Source organism: Quercus suber, unplaced genomic scaffold, assembly GCF_002906115.3.
Source record: "Quercus suber isolate HL8 unplaced genomic scaffold, Cork oak 2.0 scaffold_67, whole genome shotgun sequence".
NCBI classification, from domain to species: domain Eukaryota; kingdom Viridiplantae; phylum Streptophyta; class Magnoliopsida; order Fagales; family Fagaceae; genus Quercus; species Quercus suber.
The window spans coordinates 1,028,498-1,054,984 of record NW_027069532.1 but is presented as its reverse complement, the minus strand read 5'-3'; the positions used below and the strand labels follow the sequence as shown (position 1 = coordinate 1,054,984).

Genomic DNA, 26,487 nt, shown 5'->3' with positions numbered 1-26,487 from the left:
AGTTGTAAAATTCCGATGGGAGATGTTGACTTGGACCAAGGTTTGTTCTCTTGATTGATTTTGATACTTTAATTTGAATTGTTCCATAGTTGTTTTTCTTAAAATTGTTTTCATTAAGCCCTCCAAGCTTCTTACTCCAATGAGGTTGCGCTAAACCTTTTTATTTTCTAGCTTATTGGATTGTACTGTAAACCATAGCATCAACCAATAATCATTAGTCCTTTCCAAACTGCTTCCCTTAGCACCAAATGAACCTTCTCACAATCGTAGGTATGGTGAGAAAAGGATTTGGTCAAGAACCTCTAAAGGATGTATCAATGGAAAGGAAGAGAGTAGAGGAATTTGAAGAGTTTCTTAACTGAAGATTGTGGATGAGGCAATCTTGTTTTTTCTAGGGTTTCTCTCTCAAAATTCTCTCTAGAAGCTCTCTACATTTCGTAGGAATGAGGGGTATTTATACTAGGATAAGAATGGAATGTGAAACATTAGTTTTTCCCAAACAGGGTGTTCTGGCGACTTGACCTCGCGGCTGGGTTGAGTCGCGAGTTCAAGCCGCGAGCTAACGGTCTGGCTAGCCTGGGACTTTTGTCTTGTAGTGCAACAGTTGGCGTGACTCTTCAGCTTCTGGCATGCTTGGCATGTGTGCAACTTTTGGCGACTTGCAAGCCGCGAGCCATTCGCGAGATCCAGTCGCAAGTCCCTGTTTTTTTGCACAATCTTGAGCATTTCTTCATACTCTCTCACTCACTACCCTTACAAGGTTTCCACCTAAATACGGGGTTACTAAATGCTAAAATACAAGCAAATTTGGCATGAAATAAAGCCAACAAGATGGTTGATTAAATTCAACCTTACATATGAAACACAATATAAAAACAAAAGTAAATTCTAACTCTCCCCCTAAGTTAGATACATCAAAAAAATTTTATCTTCTCCCCATTTCAAAAACAATTTTATTTCCCCCTAAACAAAACATTTTAAAAACCTTTTTAAACAGGATTCTCACATTTCATCTATTTCTCCCTTTTTGTCACGTATTAACAAAGACAGCTCAAACAAAAAGTAGATTGACAGTAATCATGAGAGAAAAAAGAGAACTAAGGAACCACAAAATTCAAGCTCTATAGAAAATAGAGGCAACCCCCCCTATGAAGAGCAACAACTCTCCTTATGAACACTTGTTAGGTTTCAAAAACATATTTCTTCCCCTATAAAAATAAGAAAACAGTTTTGGGGAAACTTTAGAATGTGGGGATAAATAAAAGAAACAATCCAAACCAAAAAACTTGAGGTTACACATGAACACAAATATTCTCTCTTTCAATAAATGCACACTTGACACTATGTGACCCATAAATAGTTGCATGAGTAGAGAAAATATCTGTACATTGATTATCCATCATATTTCTTAAGAAAAATATTTTCTGTAGTTTACACATAAAAATAGCATATACTATAATATACAAAGGATTCAAAAATTAATGAACTAATTTTTAAATCAAGTTGAGTACCCAATTTAGCAAAGTGTATGCATGTTATGTGTGAAAAAAATGAGAGATATGATTGCAAAACTGCAAAATGGATTAAAAAAAAAAAAAAAAAAAAAAATGCAATGTAATGCATGTGAATCCTAAACATAAATGATGCATGAAAAAAAAATTGGTCAAAAACTTAAACATTGAAATTTTTTTAGTTTTGATCGGTTGAGCATCGATCGAATACCAATTGAGTTAGGTAGATTCAAACCAAAAATTTTAACGCATTTTTGATCGGTCGAAAACACCCTCTATCGATCGAAAATATGGAAAAATGAAAATTTTGAAAAACAGAAGAAGTTTTAAGCAATAAATACTCAAACCAACTTATTTCATGAATGAAATGCATAAGTATAAATTTAAAAGTTTTTCAAAAACACTTGAATCCAACTCAGATCTTCCAAAACAAGAATGTAACACTTTTTGTCCCTAAAAAATCAATCAATGAACATAATTTGTATCAAACACCGTAGAAATCATAATCTTGGATGGCCAAATTAGATTCACACACAATTCCATGTACAAAGCTTAGCAAAGAATAACTTGTGAAGTGTGTGCAACTAGTAAAAACTTGAGATATATGTGAGGTGATATGTAGATAGTAATCAATCACAATTTCAACATTATTCATCAAATAAATTTGAAAGTAACTATCACTTAAAGAGTTACATCCTAAAACTCTCACATCTCCTAGAAAACAAGCTTGCAATGTGAAATTATTATATTAGCTAGATAATGTACACACCAGTTTTATTTCTTTGTGTCATCTTAATTATAACTCAATAATGTACACACCAATTTTATTATTAATCTGAGGCTACACCTTATGTTCTTTTTGTGCATGTGCTACACTTTCTCAAGTACAAAATCTTATGACTCAAGTACAAAATCTTATGATATGAATTAAGGTGTTCATGATTGGCTAGTAAACAGTGGTGAGATGGTTATTTATGCATTTCTCATTAGGTTCTAGTCCTAACAATCAAGAGCATGTGACTTTAAAATCAAGATCATGTGATAAAAACCTATAAACAACTCTCACATAACATGCACTACATAGCTAAAACTAACAAAGTATAGTAAAAATAAGTTCATCCAAACTAAACAAGGTACACAAGCATGTTATATAAAGATAATATGACCAACCTTAACTACACATCCATGATATGTAATACAAAACACAAAAAAAAATTTGGTTTAAAATTTTTTTTGACCAAAAACAAAAAGCACACATTATGCTAAATGAACAATGCAAAGCTATGCATGATAGTGCTTAACTAAGCTATAGAGGGTATACAAACAAGAAATATAAATTTCTTAATTAACCTATAAGTACATGTACAAATTAGTACATACTCATACAAAATCATAATTAGCTTAGTACTTATATAACACATGCTATTCAAGTATCTTCACAATGTCAAGCATGTTCTAAATCAAAAGAGAGATATTATAACTCATGTAATCCTCAAAACAAATAAAACAAAATATTTTTGTCTTTTTGAAAATTTTCAATGTTTTTGGATTTTCTTTTTTTAAACAAAACAACATAAGAAAAATAAAACAACCAAAAACTAAAAGAAAATATGTCCACAATTAATTGAAAGAATTAAATCAAGGACAAGTAAACAACACTCACCTTAGAGAATCTTTTCTCACCCATATAGCACAAGTCTTCGGCTTTGTAGGTGAAAATCCATGAGAAGCAGAGTGTATTTGAGCGATTACACCAATCTTCTGAGAAAGACTAAAATCCTTTAAATTCCTTTCACAGGCCAACAAGCTTAAAATTTTCAAAAGAATATGAAACAATTTGTATGGACTTATGGTAGAAGACATATCATCACATATCCTAGATTGAAATACGTAATTTTTAAATTTCAATTTATGACAATTAGGACTGATCGGTTTTAGACCCCTTAACCCAACCAGATTAACCTAATTAATTAGCCAAGTGATTAACTTAGTCAAATNTTTTTTTTTTTTTTTTTTTTTTTGTGTGTGTGTGTGTGAATTTAACAATTAAAATAACATACAGAGAAGTTGTCAAGGAGGCTTACATTAACTATATTTATTTTTCAAGAGCTCTATATCTGAACTGGTTGGCACATTTTGGCATTTCTATACAAAAATCTGGTGTTTAAATCCCCCACCTCTATTATAATTTTTGAATTAAATTTTTTTTATAATTAACTCCAATGTGTGGTCTTTATTGTACGTTAAATCCATAGTTTTTTTGGGGGCTTAAATATATATATATATATATATATTTTTTTTTTTTGAGAAACCAAACCAAAACATGGCCTAGCAGAAACTAACATTGCTTAAGGAACATCAAAAGAAAGAAGGTGTACAATATCGTCTGGTACATCTTTAAGCCAAATGTCAAAACTGAAAATATTTTTTGCTCTTTTAGCAAGAGCATCAGCAACTACATTAAAATTACGTTTCACATAACAAAATTGAAATGAATTTAAGTCTAAAGCTAAAATCCTGATATCATCAATAATATGACCAAAGTCAGGGTGGTCCGAATTCTCTTGGATGATGGCTTGGATCACTTCTACAGAATCTCCTTCAAAGATCACATCTGAGAGTCCTATTTCTTTGGCGAACAGCACCGCCCTACGGCAAGCCAAGGCTTCCATGGTTGCTATTGAGTTGGCTAAAGGGATTGGAATTGTTAGAGCTCCAATTGCTTCTCCTATGCCATCTTGAATGATCACACCAATACCTGCCAAGGAGCTGGTCTTGAACATTGCTGCATCAAAATTTGCCTTGAAGAATGGGTATTCTAGAGGTCTTCACTAGTGAAGAGCAACAACTATGGGGGCCGTAGCAGGGGAGGCTTGCACCATCAGGAACTCTTGAAGTAGAGCCCCTACCTTGGAGCTGATACAATCCACGCCTACTGTTGGGTGGCCAAATTTCAGTGCGTTGCGACGATTCCACACAACCCAGGCCACCATGATGAATAACTCCTTCTTGAACTCCTCTTGTACCTGCAAAAAACAACCCAATAAATCGTTAAAGCTCTGAGGGCAAGCTAGAGTAGTGGGACGAGCCCAGGATAGTGAACCCCAAACTCCCTCCAACTCTTTGCATGCCCACAGAGCATGGATGGTGTCCTCGGGTTTAGACTTGCATTGCTCACTGATGAGAATGCAAAATGTCATATTTTTATCCCTTAATGTTTAGTCATTTATATTTATTTGGTACCTAAATGTACTCATTATTCTTATATTTTGATTTAGGATGCAAATGGAGGCATAAAGTGCAAAACGTAGTTAATTGGGTGATTCTGGACAGCTTTGACATTGCTTCGTAATCTAGGCATAACTCTCTCATCTAAACTATGATTGAAATGATTCAAGATGCTATGGAACACCAAGACAAGGCTCTACAACGTTTATGTTTTGCGTTTTAAGAGATATGGGTCGTATCAAGGTTGAAATCGGGCTTGAAGTTGCTGTACCTGCATTGTTGATGTTCTGGAATGTTCCTTTGCTTGAAATTCTAATACGTGGATTTGATGCGGTTTATTTTTGGAAGCCTCCAGATCTGATGCACGAAATTTCCAGCTGAAAAACATCACTTTCCTAGTTATATTAGGACTTTGTTTTATTTTTAATATTTCTCCTTAGTTAGTCAAATTTGGATGTTATTATTTAGAATATTTTTAGGAGATTTTTTAGGCTTGGGAAAGGGGGAATTAACGTGTAAAAGGGGGAGGAGAATTACACAGACACACACACACGCCTCTCTCTCCCCTCTTCTCTAATTTTCTCCTTTGAGTTTTCTGTCATGGCTCTACGTGGCTAAAACTTTTATACTTAGTTAAAGGAAACTGAAGCCTCGGAATCAGTAAAATTGTGAGATCTAATTTGTTTTTATTGTTCAATTTATGCTTTGAATATCGGATGTTCTTCTGTACTTATTTTCATGATTGTCTCGTTTAATTATGAGGAGGCCTACTAGTTTATTATTTGTTTCAATCTACTGCTAGGTTAGATATCAAATCCGTAATTGTTTGATCTCTTTAACTTGTGAAGCAACCAAGATTTAATGATTTGCTGTGTCAGAAATTATTAGATCTTAGGAAGAATGCTCGACTAAATTAAATGCAACTGCTTGTGTTTGTGTTGTTTAGCTTCATCGATCTCTCTAGTTCTTAAGGCTGCTACTAAATTAAACCTTTAGCGCTTGTCTTGGGTTGTTTAGTAGTTAGGGTTAATTAGATTGCTTGTTTTTTAATTAACTATGACTAAGGAGAGATAGGAAAATAGTTCCAACGGTGAATATTCAAAGTGTGAATTGATATATACTTGCATCGATGATCAGTTGTAAAATTCCGATGGGAGATGTTGACTTGGACCAAGGTTTGTTCTCTTGATTGATTTTGATACTTTAATTTGAATTGTTCCATAGTTGTTTTTCTTAAAATTGTTTTCATTAAGCCCTCCAAGCTTCTTACTCCAATGAGGTTGCGCTAAACCTTTTTATTTTCTAGCTTATTGGATTGTACTGTAAACCATAGCATCAACCAATAATCATTAGTCCTTTCCAAACTGCTTCCCTTAGCACCAAATGAACCTTCTCACAATCGTAGGTATGGTGAGAAAAGGATTTGGTCAAGAACCTCTAAAGGATGTATCAATGGAAAGGAAGAGAGTAGAGGAATTTGAAGAGTTTCTTAACTGAAGATTGTGGATGAGGCAATCTTGTTTTTTCTAGGGTTTCTCTCTCAAAATTCTCTCTAGAAGCTCTCTACATTTCGTAGGAATGAGGGGTATTTATACTAGGATAAGAATGGAATGTGAAACATTAGTTTTTCCCAAACAGGGTGTTCTGGCGACTTGACCTCGCGGCTGGGTTGAGTCGCGAGTTCAAGCCGCGAGCTAACGGTCTGGCTAGCCTGGGACTTTTGTCTTGTAGTGCAACAGTTGGCGTGACTCTTCAGCTTCTGGCATGCTTGGCATGTGTGCAACTTTTGGCGACTTGCAAGCCGCGAGCCATTCGCGAGATCCAGTCGCAAGTCCCTGTTTTTTTGCACAATCTTGAGCATTTCTTCATACTCTCTCACTCACTACCCTTACAAGGTTTCCACCTAAATACGGGGTTACTAAATGCTAAAATACAAGCAAATTTGGCATGAAATAAAGCCAACAAGATGGTTGATTAAATTCAACCTTACATATGAAACACAATATAAAAACAAAAGTAAATTCTAACTCTCCCCCTAAGTTAGATACATCAAAAAAATTTTATCTTCTCCCCATTTCAAAAACAATTTTATTTCCCCCTAAACAAAACATTTTAAAAACCTTTTTAAACAGGATTCTCACATTTCATCTATTTCTCCCTTTTTGTCACGTATTAACAAAGACAGCTCAAACAAAAAGTAGATTGACAGTAATCATGAGAGAAAAAAGAGAACTAAGGAACCACAAAATTCAAGCTCTATAGAAAATAGAGGCAACCCCCCCTATGAAGAGCAACAACTCTCCTTATGAACACTTGTTAGGTTTCAAAAACATATTTCTTCCCCTATAAAAATAAGAAAACAGTTTTGGGGAAACTTTAGAATGTGGGGATAAATAAAAGAAACAATCCAAACCAAAAAACTTGAGGTTACACATGAACACAAATATTCTCTCTTTCAATAAATGCACACTTGACACTATGTGACCCATAAATAGTTGCATGAGTAGAGAAAATATCTGTACATTGATTATCCATCATATTTCTTAAGAAAAATATTTTCTGTAGTTTACACATAAAAATAGCATATACTATAATATACAAAGGATTCAAAAATTAATGAACTAATTTTTAAATCAAGTTGAGTACCCAATTTAGCAAAGTGTATGCATGTTATGTGTGAAAAAAATGAGAGATATGATTGCAAAACTGCAAAATGGATTAAAAAAAAAAAAAAAAAAAACAATGCAATGTAATGCATGTGAATCCTAAACATAAATGATGCATGAAAAAAAAATTGGTCAAAAACTTAAACATTGAAATTTTTTTAGTTTTGATCGGTTGAGCATCGATCGAATACCAATTGAGTTAGGTAGATTCAAACCAAAAATTTTAACGCATTTTTGATCGGTCGAAAACACCCTCTATCGATCGAAAATATGGAAAAATGAAAATTTTGAAAAACAGAAGAAGTTTTAAGCAATAAATACTCAAACCAACTTATTTCATGAATGAAATGCATAAGTATAAATTTAAAAGTTTTTCAAAAACACTTGAATCCAACTCAGATCTTCCAAAACAAGAATGTAACACTTTTTGTCCCTAAAAAAATCAATCAATGAACATAATTTGTATCAAACACCGTAGAAATCATAATCTTGGATGGCCAAATTAGATTCACACACAATTCCATGTACAAAGCTTAGCAAAGAATAACTTGTGAAGTGTGTGCAACTAGTAAAAACTTGAGATATATGTGAGGTGATATGTAGATAGTAATCAATCACAATTTCAACATTATTCATCAAATAAATTTGAAAGTAACTATCACTTAAAGAGTTACAAAACAAATTAAAGCACTTTTTCGATCGATCGAAAATCAGAATGGATCGATCGAACTGGGCAGAGGCTCACAAAAGTTTTGAGAGAAATCACAGTTTTGAAAATCACAAACCATATTTTGAAAACAACTCCTCAAAGCATTAAACTAATTGAAACAAAATGCATGAGTATGAAATGGAATGATTTTTCAAAAACCCAAATTTAATCCCAGTTTCTCCAAAGAAAATTTCAGCCATTCTCTTTTTAAATTCTCAAGCAAAAAAAAATGTTTTGCATAATTCTCAAAGTATTTTCAAACTTGGTTGGTCAGACCAAAAACACACACAATAACATGTACAAAGTTTAACAAAGAATAACTTGTGTAGTGTGTGCAACTAGCAAAAACTTTGAAAAACATGTGAGGCGATATGTGAATAGCAATCAATCACAAAGTCTACACAATCCATCACATAGAATTTAAAAGAGACTATCACCTAAAGAGTTACATCCTATAACTCCCACATCTCCTAGAACAAAAGCTTGCAATCATGTAAGTTTCTTGTATTTTTGCCTCATTTTTTTTTTTTTTGTGAAATGGCATCAAGCCTAATAGTACACACCAATTTTATTTATGTGAGATGGCATCAAGCCTAATAGTGCACACCAATTTTATCATTAAACAATTAAGCCGAGGCAACACCTTATGTTCTTTTTGTGCATGTGCTACACTTTCTCGAGCACAGAATCTTATGATATGCACTAAAGTGTTCATGATTGGCTAGTGAACAGTGGTGAGATGGTTATTTATGCCTTTCTCAAAAGGATCAAGTCCGAGGTGATGTTTTGGCCATGGGTTTTGCCGATGTTTGCCATTTTTTTTTTTTTTTTTCTGGTAGTGGTGGGTTTGATGAGTGTGGGTGTGGTTAGGTTTGTGACTAATGTGGTGGTGGTGGGGGTTGCTATGGTGGAGGTAGTGATTGATATTGGTGGTAGTGGGTTTAATAAGTGTGGGTATGGTTGGATTTGTGACTGATGTGGTGGTGGTGGTGGTGGTAGGGGTTGCCATGGTCGGAGCTGGGTTTATGACCGCATGGGTCGGCGGCGTGGGTTAGGGGGCGGCGGCATGAGAGGACTGAAAGTTGAGAGAGAGACGGAGTGAGAGAGAGAGCAAGTGGCATTATTTTAATTAGGAAGTAGAATAAAATAATATATACTTTAACATATGACTTCAAGATCAAGACGAAGTGATAAACACCATAAACATCTTTCCCACACAACATGCACTACAAAGTTTCAACTAGTCAAGTGCAATAAATAAGCTCATTAAAGCTAAACAAGGTACATAGGACATGATATATGTAAATAAATTGACCAACCTTGTTTTTAAAAACCAAGAAAACAATGTCAAACACATTTTTGCTTTCTCCTTTTCTCATTTTTTTATTTTATTTTATTTTATTTTTATTTAAGAGAAAACAAAATAAATCCTAGAATGAAATGCATGAATGTAATGCAATGCAAATCTTAGAAACAAAACAAAAGAAACACAAAAAACCAAAGAACAATGGTCACAGAGGAATGAGCAATGAAGCACAAGGACCATGTCAGAAAGACTCAATTAGGTCAAGTCTTTTGCATCTAAAACCTTTCAGATGCACCATAAGCATTGGAGTTCTTATTCACATTCGCATGATTTCCAACTCCAGAATTGGAATAAAGGTTCAAAACCTTTACCAATTCACCAATAAGTGCCATAGGATCTTGTGCTTGAGGCACAGACACCTTTGGTTTAGTTGCTCTCTTAGTAGCTTGAAGCTTGTAACAGTTAGGACGAATGTGTCCAGACTTTCCACAATAATAACAAACCCAAATAGGTTTACCATGCATCTTGTCCTCAGAAAGGGTAGGTTTAGTTTCTCTCAGATCAACCTTAATCTTCTTAGGAGGTGCAACTTCTACAGATTTGACTACCTCACTCACAGGTGGTTTGACAGTTTCACTCACAACCTCACTCACAGAAGGTTCAGAAGAAGATGAAGGAACAAAGTTCGTGGAATGTGGAGTAGACACAGAGATGCTTTCAACATATCCTATCCCAGATTTATTAGAAGGATACTTTTGAACATTCAGCATGTGATCAAGTTTAGAACTAGCAGTTCTAGCAACAGATAAATCATGTTCTAAAGTTTTAACTTTATCAAGTAAAAGCATGTTCTCAGATTTCATATGGTTCAAAAGATCATTAGCATCAAATAATTTAACAAGCAAAATTTTCTTTTCAAGCTCAAGAGAATTAATTTTCTTCAGGCCAAGTTCAACATTCATAGCATCCTTTGCAGCAACTTTGCAAAGTTTATTATAGGCCTCTTGAAGATCTGCATCCTCAGAGAGTTCCCCATCAGAAGGGTTCTCCTCAACAGTTATGCTTTCATTGACTACTGCAGTAACAGTGAAAGCAATGAAGTTTCCATCCTCGTCACATTCAAACTCATCATCAGAAACCTCATTATCACTAAGGGTTACAGCCATAACTTTACCCTTATTTTTCAAGAATGTAGGACATTCAGATTTAACATGACCATACCATTGACAACCAAAACACTGAGCACCCAAAGAATTGTTTGAAGATTGACCTACTTTTTCTCTAGGTTTTTTGAAAGTTATTAACCTTAGTGGGATCATTCTTCCTAAAGTTTCTAGGTTCAACAGTGTTTGTACCTCTTGCCCTTCTATTTGTATTTCTCAGAAAGTTTCTAAAATTCTTGGCAAGGTAAGCTATCTCTGTAGCAGAGAGCTCATCATCAAATTCACCAGCCTCAACATCATCAACAGACTTAAGAGCCATTGATTTGGATTTGTTTGTTTTGGGTAAGTCAGACTCATAGGACTGAAGAGATCCTACAAGCTCATCAACAGGGATGGAGTCCACATCCTTACTCTCAGTAATGGCAGTCACTTTGGGTCTAAAGTTTTCAGTTAACGATCTAAGTATCTTCCTAACAATTTTAGGTTGATCATAGATATCACCCAAATTAAAAGCAGAATTAACAATATCATTCAGTTTGGCATAAAATTCATCAAAGAATTCATCATCAGACATCCTAATGCTCTCAAACCTAGAAGTTAATTGCTGCAGTTTGTTTATCTTAACTGCCTTTGTGCCTTCATGCACAGTTTGGAGGATTTTCCAAGCAGTATGAGCAACCTCAACATTAGAGATCCTCTTAAATTCCTCCATAGAAACAGCATTGAAGATGGCATTCATAGCTTTTTTATTGAAGCCTGTTGCTTCTTTTTCAGAAGTTTGCCACTCACTCACAGGAGTAATGGGCTTCTGCCATCCGTACTTAACGGAATTCCAAACTCTCTCATCAATGGATTTCAGGAATGCTTTCATCCTTACTTTCTAATAAGCATAGTTATTCCCATCAAAGTGAGGAGGAACAACAAGAGAGTGTCCATACTCCATGACAACAGGGGTCAAGGATCAGCTCAGAGATCAAAAATCTCAGACAAAAGAGCTACCTGCTCTGATACCACTTGATGGAAATTTAGACCCCTTAACACACAACTAGATTGAGTAGCCTAGTTAATTAGCCAAGTTGTTACTTAGTCAAATTAAGCAATTCTTGGTTAAAACAATCAAACAATCATATCAAGAATATATAGTAACGGAATAATAAATAACACAAGATATGATCACCCAGGAAAACCAAACCGGTAAAAAACTTAGGGAGGATTTTACCCACCGATCCTCAAGGCAAAACTGAATTCACTATGAAAGAATCAAAGTTCATACAAAAGGACTTACGAGCTCCCCGCTCGACTTCCTAATGCTACCTACCAGTAGAACTTACTGACACGACCCCGTGCAAGCTCGGAATCCACGGACTCCTTCTTTCTTGAATTCTTCAATCAGCTACAAGCACCTACGCTTGATATTCTTTAAGCTTCAATAGTAGCAACCAAGTTGATCATCAAGATGTTAAAGTAATCTCAATCTTGAAAGCCCTAAGCTTTGTGTAAAGGAAAGCTCCTTTAGATCTCACAAGAGATTTACACAAAACAGCAATGTATAAGCAACAATACAACTGAAGCAACTCTAAAAACGTGGCTAGGGTTTTGCCTTATATACCTAGGGCAAAAACATAAAACCCTAAACGTTTAATGAGTTAGGGCTGAGTTGGAAAACTGCAGAAAAACGCAATCTGATCGATTTTTGATTGATCGAATCTATTCTTCGATCGATCGAGCCAGACCGAAATGCCCCAATGCATCTACAGTCTCTCGATTCCAACTTTACAATAATTAAACAACTTTGAGCACACTTTAACAAGACTTAACATATTGTTTTGATCATGGTTTGCCAATATTACAAATTAGAGTTTTAAATACATAAATTCCTAAACCTTTAGAACCTAACATCTTGTAATCATGTAAGTTTCTTGAATTCACCTCATAATATACAAACCAATTTTAATTATATGATTTGGCATCAAGCCTAATAGTACACACCAATTTTAAGCATTTAGCAATTAAACCGAGGCTACACCTTATGTTCTTTTTGTGCATGTGCTACACTTTCTCGAGCACAGAATTTTATGATATGCACTAAGATATTCATGATTGGCTAGTAAACAGTGGTGAGATGGTTATTTATGCCTTTCTCAAAAGGTTCAAGTCCGACAGTGAAAAACATGTGACTTCAAATGAAGACAAAGTGATCAAAACTATAAACATCTCCTACACAATATGCACTACTAAGCTCAAACTAGTAAAGTGCAAGAAATAAGCTAATCAAAACTAAACAAGGTACATAAACTTGTTATGTAAAGATAATATGGCCAATCCTTGATTATAAATCCAAGATGTGAAATACAAAACACAAAAATCTTTTTGGTTTTAAAAACAATATGACCAAAAACAAAAAAGCACATATTATGCTAAATGAACAATGCAAATGTAATGCATGACAATGCTTAACTAAGCTATAAAGGGTACACAAATAAGAAATATCAATTTCTTAATTAACCCTTGAGTACATGTACAAACTAGTACATACTCACACAAAATCAGAAATAGCTTAGCACTTATATAACACATGCTATTCAAGTTTCTCCACAATGTCAAGCATGTTCTAAATCAAGAGAGAGATATCATAATTCATATAATCCTCAAAAAGAAAAACTAGACACAAAATAAAATATTTTTGTCTTTTTGAAAATTTTCAATGTTTTTGGATTTTTTTTTTTTTAAAAAAAAACAACCTAAAAAACAAAAGAAACAAAAACAGAAACAAGAAATGTCCACAAACAATTGAAAGAATTAAAACAGGGACGAGTCAGCAACATTTACCTTAGAGAATCTTTTCTCACCCATATAGCACAAGTCTTCGGCTTTGTAGGTGAAAATCCATGAGAGGCATAGTGTATTTTAGGAATTACATCAATCTTTTGAGAGAGACTGAAATCTTGCAAATTCCTTTCACAAGCTAACAACCTTAAATTTTTCAAAAGAATATGAAACAATTTATATGGACTTATGGCAGGAGACATATCATCATATATCCTAGATTGAAACACAGAATGCTTAAATTTCAATTTATAACAGTTAGGACGAATGTGACCGGAGACACCACAAAAGTGACAAACAGTAACAAATTTAGGAACATCAGTATTCCTAACAGCAAATCTAGTCCCAGATCTTGGTTCTTGCCTCAACAAAGAACAGTTTGGTCTAATATGACTAACAACACTACAAAGGTGACAGGTAGGCATAAAAACAGATTTATTATGCTCTCTAACAGTAGGTTTAGATTTAGGTTTAGAAACTTCAACACCAACATCAAAATCAACATCAGAACTTTTACCTTTGTCTAACCTAGCAAAATAAGTATTTTCTTTATTATTCCTCTTGAAAGGAGGGATATAAACTTTCTCAATTTTATGCTTAAGAGAAACAGAAACACTTCTGTTATCAACAACAGGCTTGGTACTAGTCAAATTTTCTTAGCTTTAGATTCAACTAACTCTTGTTCCAAGCTTTTCATCTTCTCATCTTGAGAGGAAATTTGATTTCTCAAAAATTCATTCTTTTTATTAGACTCATCCAATCTCACAATCAATTCATCTTTTTCAAGATTAGCCAATTTTAACTCTTCCTTGAATTTCTTAGAAATTTTTAAAAATTTAGATAATTCTTTACGAAGAGTTTTAAAAGCATCAAAAAAATTAACAGAAACAATAATGTCTTTTTTATTCAAATCATCACAAACATGAGCAGAAAGATACTTCAAATTATCCATGATAACAGGGGTCAAGGATCAGCTCTTAGATCAAAAGATCTAAAACAAAAGAGCAACCTGCTCTGATACCACTTGTACGGTTTTAGACCCCTTAACCCAACCAGATTAACTTAGTTAATTAGCCAAGTGATTAACTTAGTCAAATTATACAATTCTAGGTTATCATAAACACACAATCATATCAAGAATATAAAGCAGCGAAAAAGTAAATAACACAAGATATGATGACCCAGGAAACCACACGGTAAAAACCTGGGGAGGATTTGACCTAACTATCCTCAAGGTAAACTTGAATCCACTATCTTGAAAGAATCGAAGTTCATACAAAAGGACTTACAAGCTCCTCGCTTGACTTCCTAATGCTACCCACTAGTAGAACTTACTAACATGACCACGTGCAAGCTCCGAATCCACGGATTCCTTCTTTCTTGAATTCTCTACCAGTTACAAGCACCCACGCTTGTTATTCTTTAAGTTTCAATGGTAGCAACTGAGTTGATCATCAATATATTAAAAATATCTCTACCTAGAAAACCCTAAGTTTATATGAAGGAAAGCTCCTTAATGATCTCACAAGAGATTAACAAATCGCAAAGTATGAGCAACAATACAACCAGAGCAACTCAGACTGCACTCCAAAACGTGGCTAGGGTTTTCTTTATATACTAGGAGAATTAGATTTGAAACCCTAATCCTTAATGGGTTTGGACTGAGTTGGAAATTTTGCAGAAAAAACATTCGGGCCGTCTTTCGATCGATCGAGCCAGGTCGAAATGTACCAATGCATCTGCAGCCTCTCGATTCTAACTTTGCATAAAATATACAACTTTGAGCAAGCCTAAACAAGACTAAACAAATTTTTTTGATCATGGTTTGCCAACATTACACATTAGAGTTCTAAATATATCAAATCCTAAGTATTTAGAACCTAACAAGGATGAATGTGACTGGAGACACCACAAAAGTTACAAACAGGAACAAATTTAGGGATATCAGTATTCCTAACAACAAATCTAGTTTCAGATTTTGGTTTTTTCCTCAACAAAAAACAATTTGGTCTAATATGACCAACAACACTACAAATGTGACAAGTAGGCACAAAAATATATTTATTATGCTCTCTAACAGTAGGTTTAAACATAGGTTTAGAAACTTCAATGTTTACATCAGAACTTTTACCTTTGTCTAACCTAGTAAAATAAGCATTTTTAATTTTTCTTTATTATTCCTCTTGAAATGAGGGATATAAACTTTCTCAATTTTAGGCTTAAGAGAAACAGAATCACTTCTGTTATCCACAGCAGGCTTGGTATTAATCAAATTTTCAATTTTAGCTTTAGATTCAACTAACTCTTATTCCAAACTTTTCATCTTCTCATCTTGAGAGGAAATTTGATTTCTCAAAAATTCATTCTTTTTATTAGATTCATCTAATCTAACAACTAATTCATCTTTTTCAAGATTAGCCAATTTTAACTCTTTCTTGAATTTCTTAGCAATTTTCATAGATTTCAATAATTGCTTACAGAAAGTTTCATAGGCATCAATAAGATCAACAGAAACAATATTATCCTTTTTATTCAAATCATCACAATCAATAACAGTAAAACACTTAAAATTATCCATGATAATAGGGATCAAAGATCAACTCTAGGTCAAGAAACCTAAAAACAAGAGCTAACTCACTTTGATACCACTTGTACGTTTTTAGACCCTTGTAAACTAGATTGTTTAACCTAATTAATTAACTAAGTAAATTCTTTGTTTTATTATTTAGATCTAGGTTAAAACAAAACAATCATATCATGCAAAACAGCGGAAAATAAAGAACACAATGATACGATGATCCAAGATAATCAAACCAGTAAAAAACCTGTGAAGGATTTAACCTAGCTATCCTCAAGGTAAAATAGATCTACTATGAAAGAATTAAAATTTGTACAAGAAGACTTAGACCACTAACATCTTATTGTTATCTTGAGTAGAAAACTTACTACCACGACCTCGTGACAATTTCGAGTCCACAGACTACTTCTTTCCTTGGCCTCTGCAACATAAGCACTCACACTTGTGATAAAAAAAAACACAAACTCTTATGTTTGTGACTCCAATACCACCCTTGAAGGTTTAGATCATTAGCGCCTTTGATGACTAGAGAAAACAACAACTTCTACAATACCAAATCTTGAGATTTTTCAAGGAATAACACCGGTTGAAGATATGAGAGAGTTTTTTGGGTACAAAATCTTAGATACAAAAGAGGCACACTCTTTTCTCTCTAAAAAACCTTATAAAAACGTGCTTAGAGTTTCCTTTATATACTAGAAGTGTTTTACTTGAAACCCAATATGTTTAAGTAGAGTTTAGGCTGAAATAGAATTTTGTAGATATGTGTTTTGATCGGTCGAGCTTGTCTTTTGATCAATCGAACCAGACAGATTTCGAATTCTTCTTTTTGCAACTTGTATATTCTTGAATCTTGACTTGTATCACATTGAGCATTGTCTAATAATACCTATACACTCTAAGATCTATATCTAAACAAGTTTGTGTTCACGTTTTGCCAATTGTTCTAAACTTTTAGAACCTAATAGTGTTTGACTCTATTTCACTCTACTCGAGTATACATCGTTATTGCTTTTTTTCTTTTTTCTTTTTCTTTTATCAAATCTCAATTCACTAATTTTATTACAATACTTGATAACAAATTTTCAATTTCTACCAACTAAAGTTTTTTATTTATAAAAATATATTGATGCAAGAGTCTTGACTCTTCGGAAGGTTTCCTCATCCAACGAATTGTTGAAGTGAAAGATATCTGTACAAAAGAAAAATGTATCGAATGGCACTAATTTGGTACTGGCCTAAGAGCACCAATAATTAAATCACATTTATCATATACTAAAATACAATTATAACATGTTTATTCATATGCTATATTTAATAAAGTACATTACTTCTTCTTTTAATAACTTTTTAAAATCTAGTATATGCATGTTCCTCTAACTAACTTGCCATGTAATTTCAAATATTATAGTAAACTTGGGGCCTCATAATATTTATGAGATTATGAATTTGAAATCTCTTATCTGCATTTTGGGATTACTCCAATGAGATTTCTTCCTGTAATAATCTGGTGCGTGTGGAACAAGCTACATACATTCGAGAGAATAGTCAAATACTCAAAAGAAGTCTGGACAACCTCATTTTCTAAATAAAAAAGTTTATTATAATATTTCAAAAATAACAAAGGTTTGTTATAATAAAATATTATATTAACAAATTCTTCCACATTCCTGTATGGCCTCCACATTTTCACCATTTATTTATTTTTGAAATTTTTTTTTGACTAATTTTAAAAAAATTCCAACTTTAATCTCGCCTTTTGGTTTTGTAATGAATATATCATATGTGGAGTTCCGCATGGCCTCCACGTTTTAGCAATTCTTTTTTTTTTTTTTTACCTATTTATTTAGGGATGGTTATGGGTAGGGTTTGGATTAGGTATACCCAAACTCGACCCAAAGTGTTTACCCATAGATACCCAGATTTCAACACTCATTAGCATCCATACTCTATTAAAACCTGAATCTGTTATCCACGAATACCCATCCCGGATCTAAACCCGCTTCAAAAAAAAAAAATCATTATTTTTAAATAAAAAATCCAGACCGTTTTAACTTAAAAACTAACCAATAACTTTATCTATTAAAAAAAAAAAAAAAAAACTTATAACTAACTTTCAAGTCAGATGTATCTGCTTCTTAACAAGCAAATTGCTAAACAAAGATGTTAAAGTCACTCAAGTACTTAACATTTGCCTCTGCCTCTTCAGTTCCAGCAATTGATATTATCTCATAGACGTGGACACACTCATGCTCCATTGTCTAATACCTGCACTGCTTAACATTACTTTATGACAACAGAGAAAAAAGCAAATTTAATGTTTTGGGTTGGTGGAATATCCAAGAACTGAAAAATGTAAAAAATAAGTTATTTTAAACATTTTCCCTTCTCTTAATTATTTTTCAGTTCTTTGACCAAATTTGAATAAGTTATTACTGGAGTGAAGGCTCACTTATAAATATACGCTTGATTAAAGGTTACATATTTCAAGAACTTCAACAGAGCAGAGCTCAAAAGCAATAGTTTTTCTAGGCACACTGTAGGTTGTGATCATCAATTACAGTTTAACAGTATTATTGCAATAAAACCAATGACAATCCTCCCTGGATGAAGCTTCAATATAAATACAATCATGGGTCCAATTCAACAATCTAGTTCATTCATGTATGTCACACTAATTTTCCTAACTCTACAACTACAACAAACAAACACACCTCAGTAAACGATCCATGATACAAAAGTTGAAGTTGAAGAAACTAAAAAAATGCAAATTCACAAATAACAAAGAAGATTGAACATCAGTTACAGGTTACAAACCAGTGAAGAAGATGATCGAGAATAGAGAGGCAAGAGACCAATGATCATGAAACGGTAACTATAATTGATTGTGAAGGAGAGCTCCGTGGAGGTGCCGTGAGGTTGCTAAGGGCCATGGGGCTGAAAGTTTGATGTTTGATTTAGTGTTTATTTATTTATTTTTATTATAGTTTACAAGTACCAGCCGGGTGTGGGTTATTTCTATACCCAACCTAATACTTTCAGGTATTATCCAAACCTTACCTAATTATTATTAACCCTTGATGTACCGGGTATTACTCGGAACCTACAGATTGGGTAGGGTCAAGTATCTATTACCCAATGAATTTGGCCATTTCTACTTAGATCTCCTTTTCATATTTGTCATTGTATTAAAAAGAAATAAAATTTTCAGCATCCAAAAGAAAAATATAGCTTCAACAAGTCAAAAACAACAAGAAATAAGGGCAAAAGAGGCATTTGCGTTTCCTATCTCATTTTCTAACATGTTTTTTCTGCGTTTGAGATGCATTTTGGTGGGCCGATGGAAAATACCGAGCCCCACAATTTTCTTCCCTTCATGTTTTCAACTCAATCAAATAATGACAAATAACATTTTTTCTTCTATATTTTCCATCCTCCTTATTTTCAACTGATCCAAATATAGCCTATGTTAGGATAATATTAGGAATACTATACTATGGAGTAAAAAATGTATTGTGAATATTTTGCCTACCTTTGCTAAGGAGGCAAGTAAGCCTTATTGCTTAGTTTCGAGTGGGTTATTATTGGGTATTCCGGAAGTATACTCTCCCCTCTTACATAAGGGTGAGTTTCACACATTATGGGACCTATCCTATGCGAGAGGGAATGAGTATACTCTTGGAGTATCTAATAAATTTCTGCTTCAAGTGGTTGTTGAGGGTCATTTATGTCATCTAATTACCTGCTTTAATTAACAAGAAGGGGGAAAAAAAATAGAACCGGTCATTTTATTTTTATTGAGTCAACTAACTACATTACTTGATAAAAATGAAATGGTTTCTGAGCATAGTCTAGTTTACTCCCTAAATCAATGAACTGACCACTCATATGTTTCCACATGGGGTAATTAAGGAACTGTCATTTCGACTCTATACTTAATATTAATTATAAAGAGCATCCTTTTCCCTTATTCGATGCTCTATTTCTACCATAGTATAACCTAGGGTTTTACCAATGTGGGGCCCGTAGGGTACATTGGAAAACTACTTTACTGGGTGGGGTCATTGGTAGGGTCATTGAGATTGTCAGGCCAATCCTTCAACAACCCTTCCAGTTCTTCCAACGTAAGCCAATCCAAAAACTCATTCTCTTCGTCATTGTTATTTGCCACTTCCACAGTCTGTGCCTCGCTCTCTGTCATTGTCTCCGCATTAACATTTGGATTAACTTCGAGATTGTGGTCTTGTTCAGCAACCTGATCTTCTACGTCGCTTGGCTTTTCCCCATAGTCTGAGAAAGGGAAATTAAGCTTGGCTCTGGGTCCACGGAACTTGATGGCAGCCTTATCGTAAGCCCGGGCAGCCTCCTCCGCCGTCTGGAACGTGCCTAGCCACTTGCGCTTCGCTTCCCTTGGGTCTCGAATCTCAGACGCCCATTTCCCCCAAGGCCTCAGCCTCACTCCCCTGTATCTCTTCTCATTATCATTCTTCTCCTTCTTCTTCTTCGAGCTCCTCTTGCTGGTCGATGGCAATGAGAAAGTGGCAGCACTAGCCGGGACTGGTTGTTGTTCTAGTAGTTGGAGGTGTTGTGGGGTGAGACCATGAATGTCGCCAGTGATAACGTGCTTGAGAGCTGAGACCATAATGTCGTGTTCTTGTTCCTCTGTTATTATTGTCCTCCAAGGACACCACATATAAACGCTGCTTGCATAAAAGCCATCCATGTCTCATGTAGAAGTAGTGGCTTTCGGAATTCGGACAAAATGATAAATGTTTCTTTCTTTTTATGGAATGAGAGAGAGAGAGAGAGAAGAGTGAGGGGTTAGAGTAAGAGAGTTCCTTGTGTTTCGACTTTCGATTTGAAGCAATTGAAGGCAGTGAGGGTGAGCAAAAGATTTATATAGTAACGGGTTGCGAGGGGATAGCTGAGTCCAATGTCCATGTAGCTGCCAACCTGTCCTCTGAGCTTACGCGGTCACTGTACTTTTTGCTTGCTGGATTACAATGGGGACAACATAGGTGTCACGTGGAGCTTTTAGATGGTGTGGTGGGGGATCCAAACTCATGTAATTGGTATCCTTAAATCATTAATGAAGGTATTTGCATTGCTGCATTTGCGTGGCGTCGGTTGCCTTGTATTATTTACATTACTTTACGTACATCCATGATGAAGATAACCTGACATGTTACGGCCCCTAAAATTCAGATGGGTCAGCCATTCCAACTGCCTTAAAAACTGCCCTATATGGTCCCCTTCCAAACTGTCTATGAGTCAAATCACGTGCTTTTTTTTCTTTTTTTTTTTGTTGACCTTAAATCGTTGTCCTATATTTTAAGATTTCAAGAAAAATCAGATGTTTATGACTATGAGTATTTAAATTCTAATTTAATCTCATTTTTGTAAAAATATGGGTTCACTTTTACACATTCCTCTTTACCCGTCAACCAATAGATATGAAAAAAAAAAAAAAAAATTATAATTATAAACTAACAATTTTTTTTTTTGTTGGTATTATAGATGTTATTCAAAAATAATACACAAATCAATAGATATGAAAAAAAAAAAAAAAAATTATAATTATAAACTAACAATTTTTTTTTTTGTTGGTATTATAGATGTTATTCAAAAATAATACACAAATTTGCCATTATTTTGTTTCTCATTATTTTTTTGGAGGAAGAAAAAAAAAAGAAAAAAAAAGAAAAGAAAAAAAAGACGATATATATATTGGGTTCAAAAATCTAAGGATATTTAAAAAAAAAAAAATTCAATGTAACTCTAAGAGATAAATTAAATATAAAAATCTCATTATTTTTTACAAACTTATTAGATTTCAAATTAGACCAATACATTATCTCTAAACATCCAAATTACTAGTATCACATTAATAGGAATTTCAATGCCAAAAATAATGTGAATTCTACCAAATTAAGCTCGCATACTTTAAATAGTATGTGTGGGGGGTGAAAGCCCAGACATACCTATTGGGCCGGGGGCCCTGTCTTGAGGAGTACTGTACGTCCGAAGAGGAATAATAGGTTGGGGTAGAATTCATCTGAACGCAACCGACCCAGAAGTGTGGGAAGAGTAACATCCGAAGAGGTCACCTTTTGTCCGAAGAGGTTCTACTCCTCGGATACGAATAGTCTTGACCAAGCCAACAAATGGAAGGTCCAAATGAACTCTCTGGCAATCCCAACGACAAAGATAAGCTCTGGGCATACCTGGGGATGATAAGGACGAGGAAATATCTCAAGGAAAAGCTGCCACCACCATATTAAATGCACTGCAGCTGCTTTTTTGACCGCATTAATGTGGAGAAGACCCCTGAACAGTGTAATCTCAGCTACTACCACTCACAGAGGGGTAAAGAGAATACTTGATGGGACATGCACTCAAGTGGATGCCTAGATAGAGAACAAGTGAACGATGAAGATAATGGGGGAGGGTGCTATATAAGGAGAAGAGGTCTCTGATAGTAGGGATCGAGAAAAAGAGGGAGAGAAGGAGGAGATAATTTTACTGTAACTCCAAGAGTTGTAATCATCTTTCATTCAATAACATACCTCTTCGGACACACATTTCTTAAGTAAGATGAGCATGATCTTGTGTTAATGGATCCTTAAACACCATAACTAATCACTGTTTAATTCGCAACCAGCCCAGCTCTTTCGCCCACTCTCTACAAATTCATTGTCTTGGGTTTATTGGGCTCGTAATCCATCCTTCTTGGGCTTGGGCCACAAAAACAGACCCTACAATTGGCGCCGTCTGTGGGAAGGGCTTGTGCAGGGGTGAAAACAATAGTTGATGATGGTTGAATGGAGTCAACAACGGGCAGAGTCTAGGGCATCCCAGCATGTGGACCCTTTCCTTAATTTGGAGTAGAGACAGGATTGTGAGGGCAGTGCGCACACCGTGCACACTGGGCAAAGCCAGTCACGCAGTGGGAATCATGTATCCCATGCACAGAAGAACCGGGATTTGCAGCTGGAGGTTGAAAAGTTAAAAAGAGAGTTGCGTCAGGCAAAACGGAAACGGGTTCCTTCATATTACGATGAGGAGTCTGATGACCAAGAGGATTCCGCTTACCAATAAAGATCACGAACGCCAGTCAGTGAGTCCTTTTCCTACCAGGAGGAGCGTCGTTATGAGAGGCAACCTCAGAGCCCACCATGCGGAGGTGTAGGGAACGATGCCATGAGCAAGGTCTTGAACCAAATCTCTAGATAATGTAGGACACAATTTACTATTTAATTATTGTAAATTATTATTTTTGGTATTTTTATGTAAAAAAACGTTATTTTAGGTATAGGTGATTTATTTCCTTGTTTTTAGGTGCATTTAATGTTTTTTAGGTCAAATTTGGTTCTTGTTATGATTATGTATCAATTAGGAGTTATTTTAAATTATATTTTCTTGTCTGTCAAGTTTTAAGGAGCCTTTAAATAGGCCCTAAGTCTGTAAACGTTTTTCATAATCTATTATCAATAAAAATTCAGACTTGTGTCTTTTGTGTTCTCTGGTGGATTCCAGACCTATTATCTTGTAAATTTAAGGAACCCCTCGTGGATTCGAGGTTTACTACCCAGCGAGTTAGTAGTGTTTCTCAAGAAAAACCTTGATGTATTTGCCTGGGACGCCTATGAAGCCCCAGGGATGGACCCAGAATTCATTTGTCACCATCTGAGAGTCAACCCACTGATAACCCCTAAGAAGTAGCCTCCTCGGCGCCCATCCAAGGAACACGCTGAGGCAGTAAGGGAAGAAGTAGCGAAGCTCAAACAAGCTGGAGCTATTAAGGAAGTTTTCTACCCCGATTGACTAGCGAATACTGTGGTAGTGAAGAAAAAGAATGGGAAATGGCGAGTATGCGTGGACTTCACCGATTTAAATAAGGCTTGCCATAAAGATCCATTCCCTATGCCAAAGATCGATCAGCTAGTGGTTGCCACTGTCGGCCATCCTTGGATGAGCTTCCTGGATGCCTTCCAAGGCTACCACCAGATACCCTTAGCCCTAGACGACCAGGAAAAGACCGCTTTCGTCACCTCTTTTGGTAACTACCACTATAAGGTAATGTCATTTGGCTTAAAAAACGTGGGGTCTACCTATCAGAGAATGATGACGAGGATGTTTGAGCCACAGCTCGGTAGAAATATCGAAATTTATATAGACGACATGGTGGTGAAAAGCAAGGTTGTTGCTGAGCATGTGAAGGACCTTGGAAGTGCCTTTGAAGTCCTTAGGGAGTACAAGCTGCGCCTAAATGCCTCCAAGTGCTCAGTCGGTGTGGGATCTGGCAAGTTTTTGGGATACATGGTGACTCACAGGGGAATTGAGGTTAACCTCGACCAGATAAAGGCCATCAACAATTTACGAGCTCCTCGGAATCCCAAGGAAGTCCAGAAACTGACTGGAATGACTACTGCCCTGAATCGATTTATCTCCCAGTCAGTAGACAAGTGTCAGCCTTTCTTCTCTCTGCTCAATAAGTGGAAGGGATTCGAGTGGATTGAAGAATGCACTGTGGCCTTTCAGCAACTCAAAGACTATCTAGCTCGACCACCAATCATGTCCAGCCCTGAGCCGGACGAAGTTTTGTTTGCCTACATTGTAGTGGCCCCCTATGCTATGAGCTTGGTGTTGGTCCGAGCAAATTGCGGTGTGCAAAGACCAGTTTATTGCATAAGTAAGTCGCTGCATGAAGCCGAGATCCGTTACCTGCCATTGGAGAAGGCCATCCTAGCAGTAGTGCTTGGTACACAAAAGCTACCTCACTATTTCCAGGCCCATACGGTCATCGTCCTTACTCAGGTCCCACTCAAGGCTGTACTCTGAAGCCCTGACTACACCGGGTAGATTGCTAAATGGGGTACGATCTTAGGGGCATTCAACATTAAATATATGCCCCGCACGTTGGTCAAAGGCCAGATCTTTGCGGATTTAGTGGCCGAGTTCACGGAACCCCATTTAGAAGAAGCGATACCAACGTCAGACATGGATGAAAAGTTGGTTGGCATGATCTCTCAACAAAGTCCCTCCCATTGGAAAATGTACGTGGATGGCGCAGCAAATCAAAAGGGTTTTGGTGTAGGACTAGTATTAATATCTCCAGAGAAGATAGTTATCGAAAAATCGCTAAGACTGAACTTCACGGCCAAAAAATAATGAGGCTGAATATGAAGCCCTGCTGATAGGAATGGCCATGATTCGGAGAATGGGAGGAAAATCATTGGAAGCGTTCTCAGACTCGAGATTGGTGGTTGGTCAAGTGCAAGGTGAATTTGAAGCTAAGGATGAGAGAATGCAGGGATACCTGAGCCGAGTTAAGCACTTGCGGTCGGGGTTTGACTTTTTTAATTTGTTGCACATCCCCAGAAATGGTAATGCACATGCCGATTCTCTAGCCACGCTTGCTACCTCATCGGCGCAGAATTTACCGAGAGTCATCCTCGTCGAGGACCTGCAGGGGCCTCTAGAAGCAGGAACAGAGGTAGTGCAGGTTCACCAGATCAGGACCGAGCCTAGTTGGATGGATCCTATCATTAACTTCTTGCAATGTGATATTTTGCCCAAAGAAAAGGGGGAGGCAGATAAAGTCCGAGGGAAAGCAACCAGGTCTTGGCTGTTTGAGGACTAGAGACTGTACAAACGCTCCTATTCAGGACCTTACCTACTATGCATTCATCTTGGAACCGCTGAGTTGCTATTGGAAGAGCTACATGAAGGGATTTGTGGGAGTCACATTGGGGGTAGATCTTTGGCTCATCGAGCCATTACTCAAGGTTATTGGTGGCCGAATATGCAAAAGGAAGCCCAGGAGTATGTGAAGAAGTGCGATCAATGTCAACGATTTGCGCCGAATATAAACCAGCCGAGTGGGACCCTCAACCTACTATCTAGTCCGTGGCCATTCGCTCAATGGGGCTTAGATATCGTGGGGCTATTCCCTAAGGCCATAGGGAACAGGAAATACCTACTGGTCGGCACTGACTACTTCACCAAATGGGTCAAAGATGAACCTCTTGCCAACATCCGAGATGTAGATGTACAAAAGTTTGTGTGGAAGAATATCGTCACTCGTTTTGGGGTTCCTCATACTCTCATCTCGGACAATGGTCTACAGTTCGATAGCAAAGCATTCAGGAGTTATTGTAGCGAATTGGAAATCACAAACAGATATTCCACCCCAGCTTTTCCCTAGGGTAATGGCCAAGCAAAAGCTGTCAATAAGGTCATTGTAAATGGCCTAAAGAAGAGACTGGACGACGCAAAGGGTAAATGGGTAGAAGAATTGCGCATGTACTTTGGGCCTACAGAACTACGCCTCGTAGATCTATCGGGGAGACCCCTTTTTCAATGACCTATGGGGCTGAAGCGGTAATACCTTTGGAGACTGCGTTCCCGACGTTGAGAACTAGTTCATTCAATCCGATTGACAACAATGAGCAGCTAGAGAAGAGTTTGGACCTGGTTGAGGAAAAAAGGGAAAATGAT

The 26,487-nt window shown here is 36.0% G+C and overlaps 1 protein-coding gene across 1 annotated transcript; it reads right to left on the bottom strand.

The window, feature by feature from the left end:
- Positions 1 to 20,035: 20,035 nt before the first annotated feature.
- Positions 20,036 to 20,710, bottom strand: LOC112024169 (ethylene-responsive transcription factor ERF098). Its single transcript, XM_024056815.2, has one exon. The coding sequence runs from the start codon at positions 20,708 to 20,710 to the stop codon at positions 20,036 to 20,038; it is 675 nt and encodes a 224-aa protein (XP_023912583.1).
- Between the last annotated feature and the right edge of the window lie 5,777 nt (positions 20,711 to 26,487).

Excerpts from the sequence above, each read along its gene's own strand:
- LOC112024169 (XM_024056815.2), bottom strand. The coding sequence starts at position 20,710 with ATGGATGGCTTTTATGCAAGCAGCGTTTATATGTGGTGTCCTTGGAGG.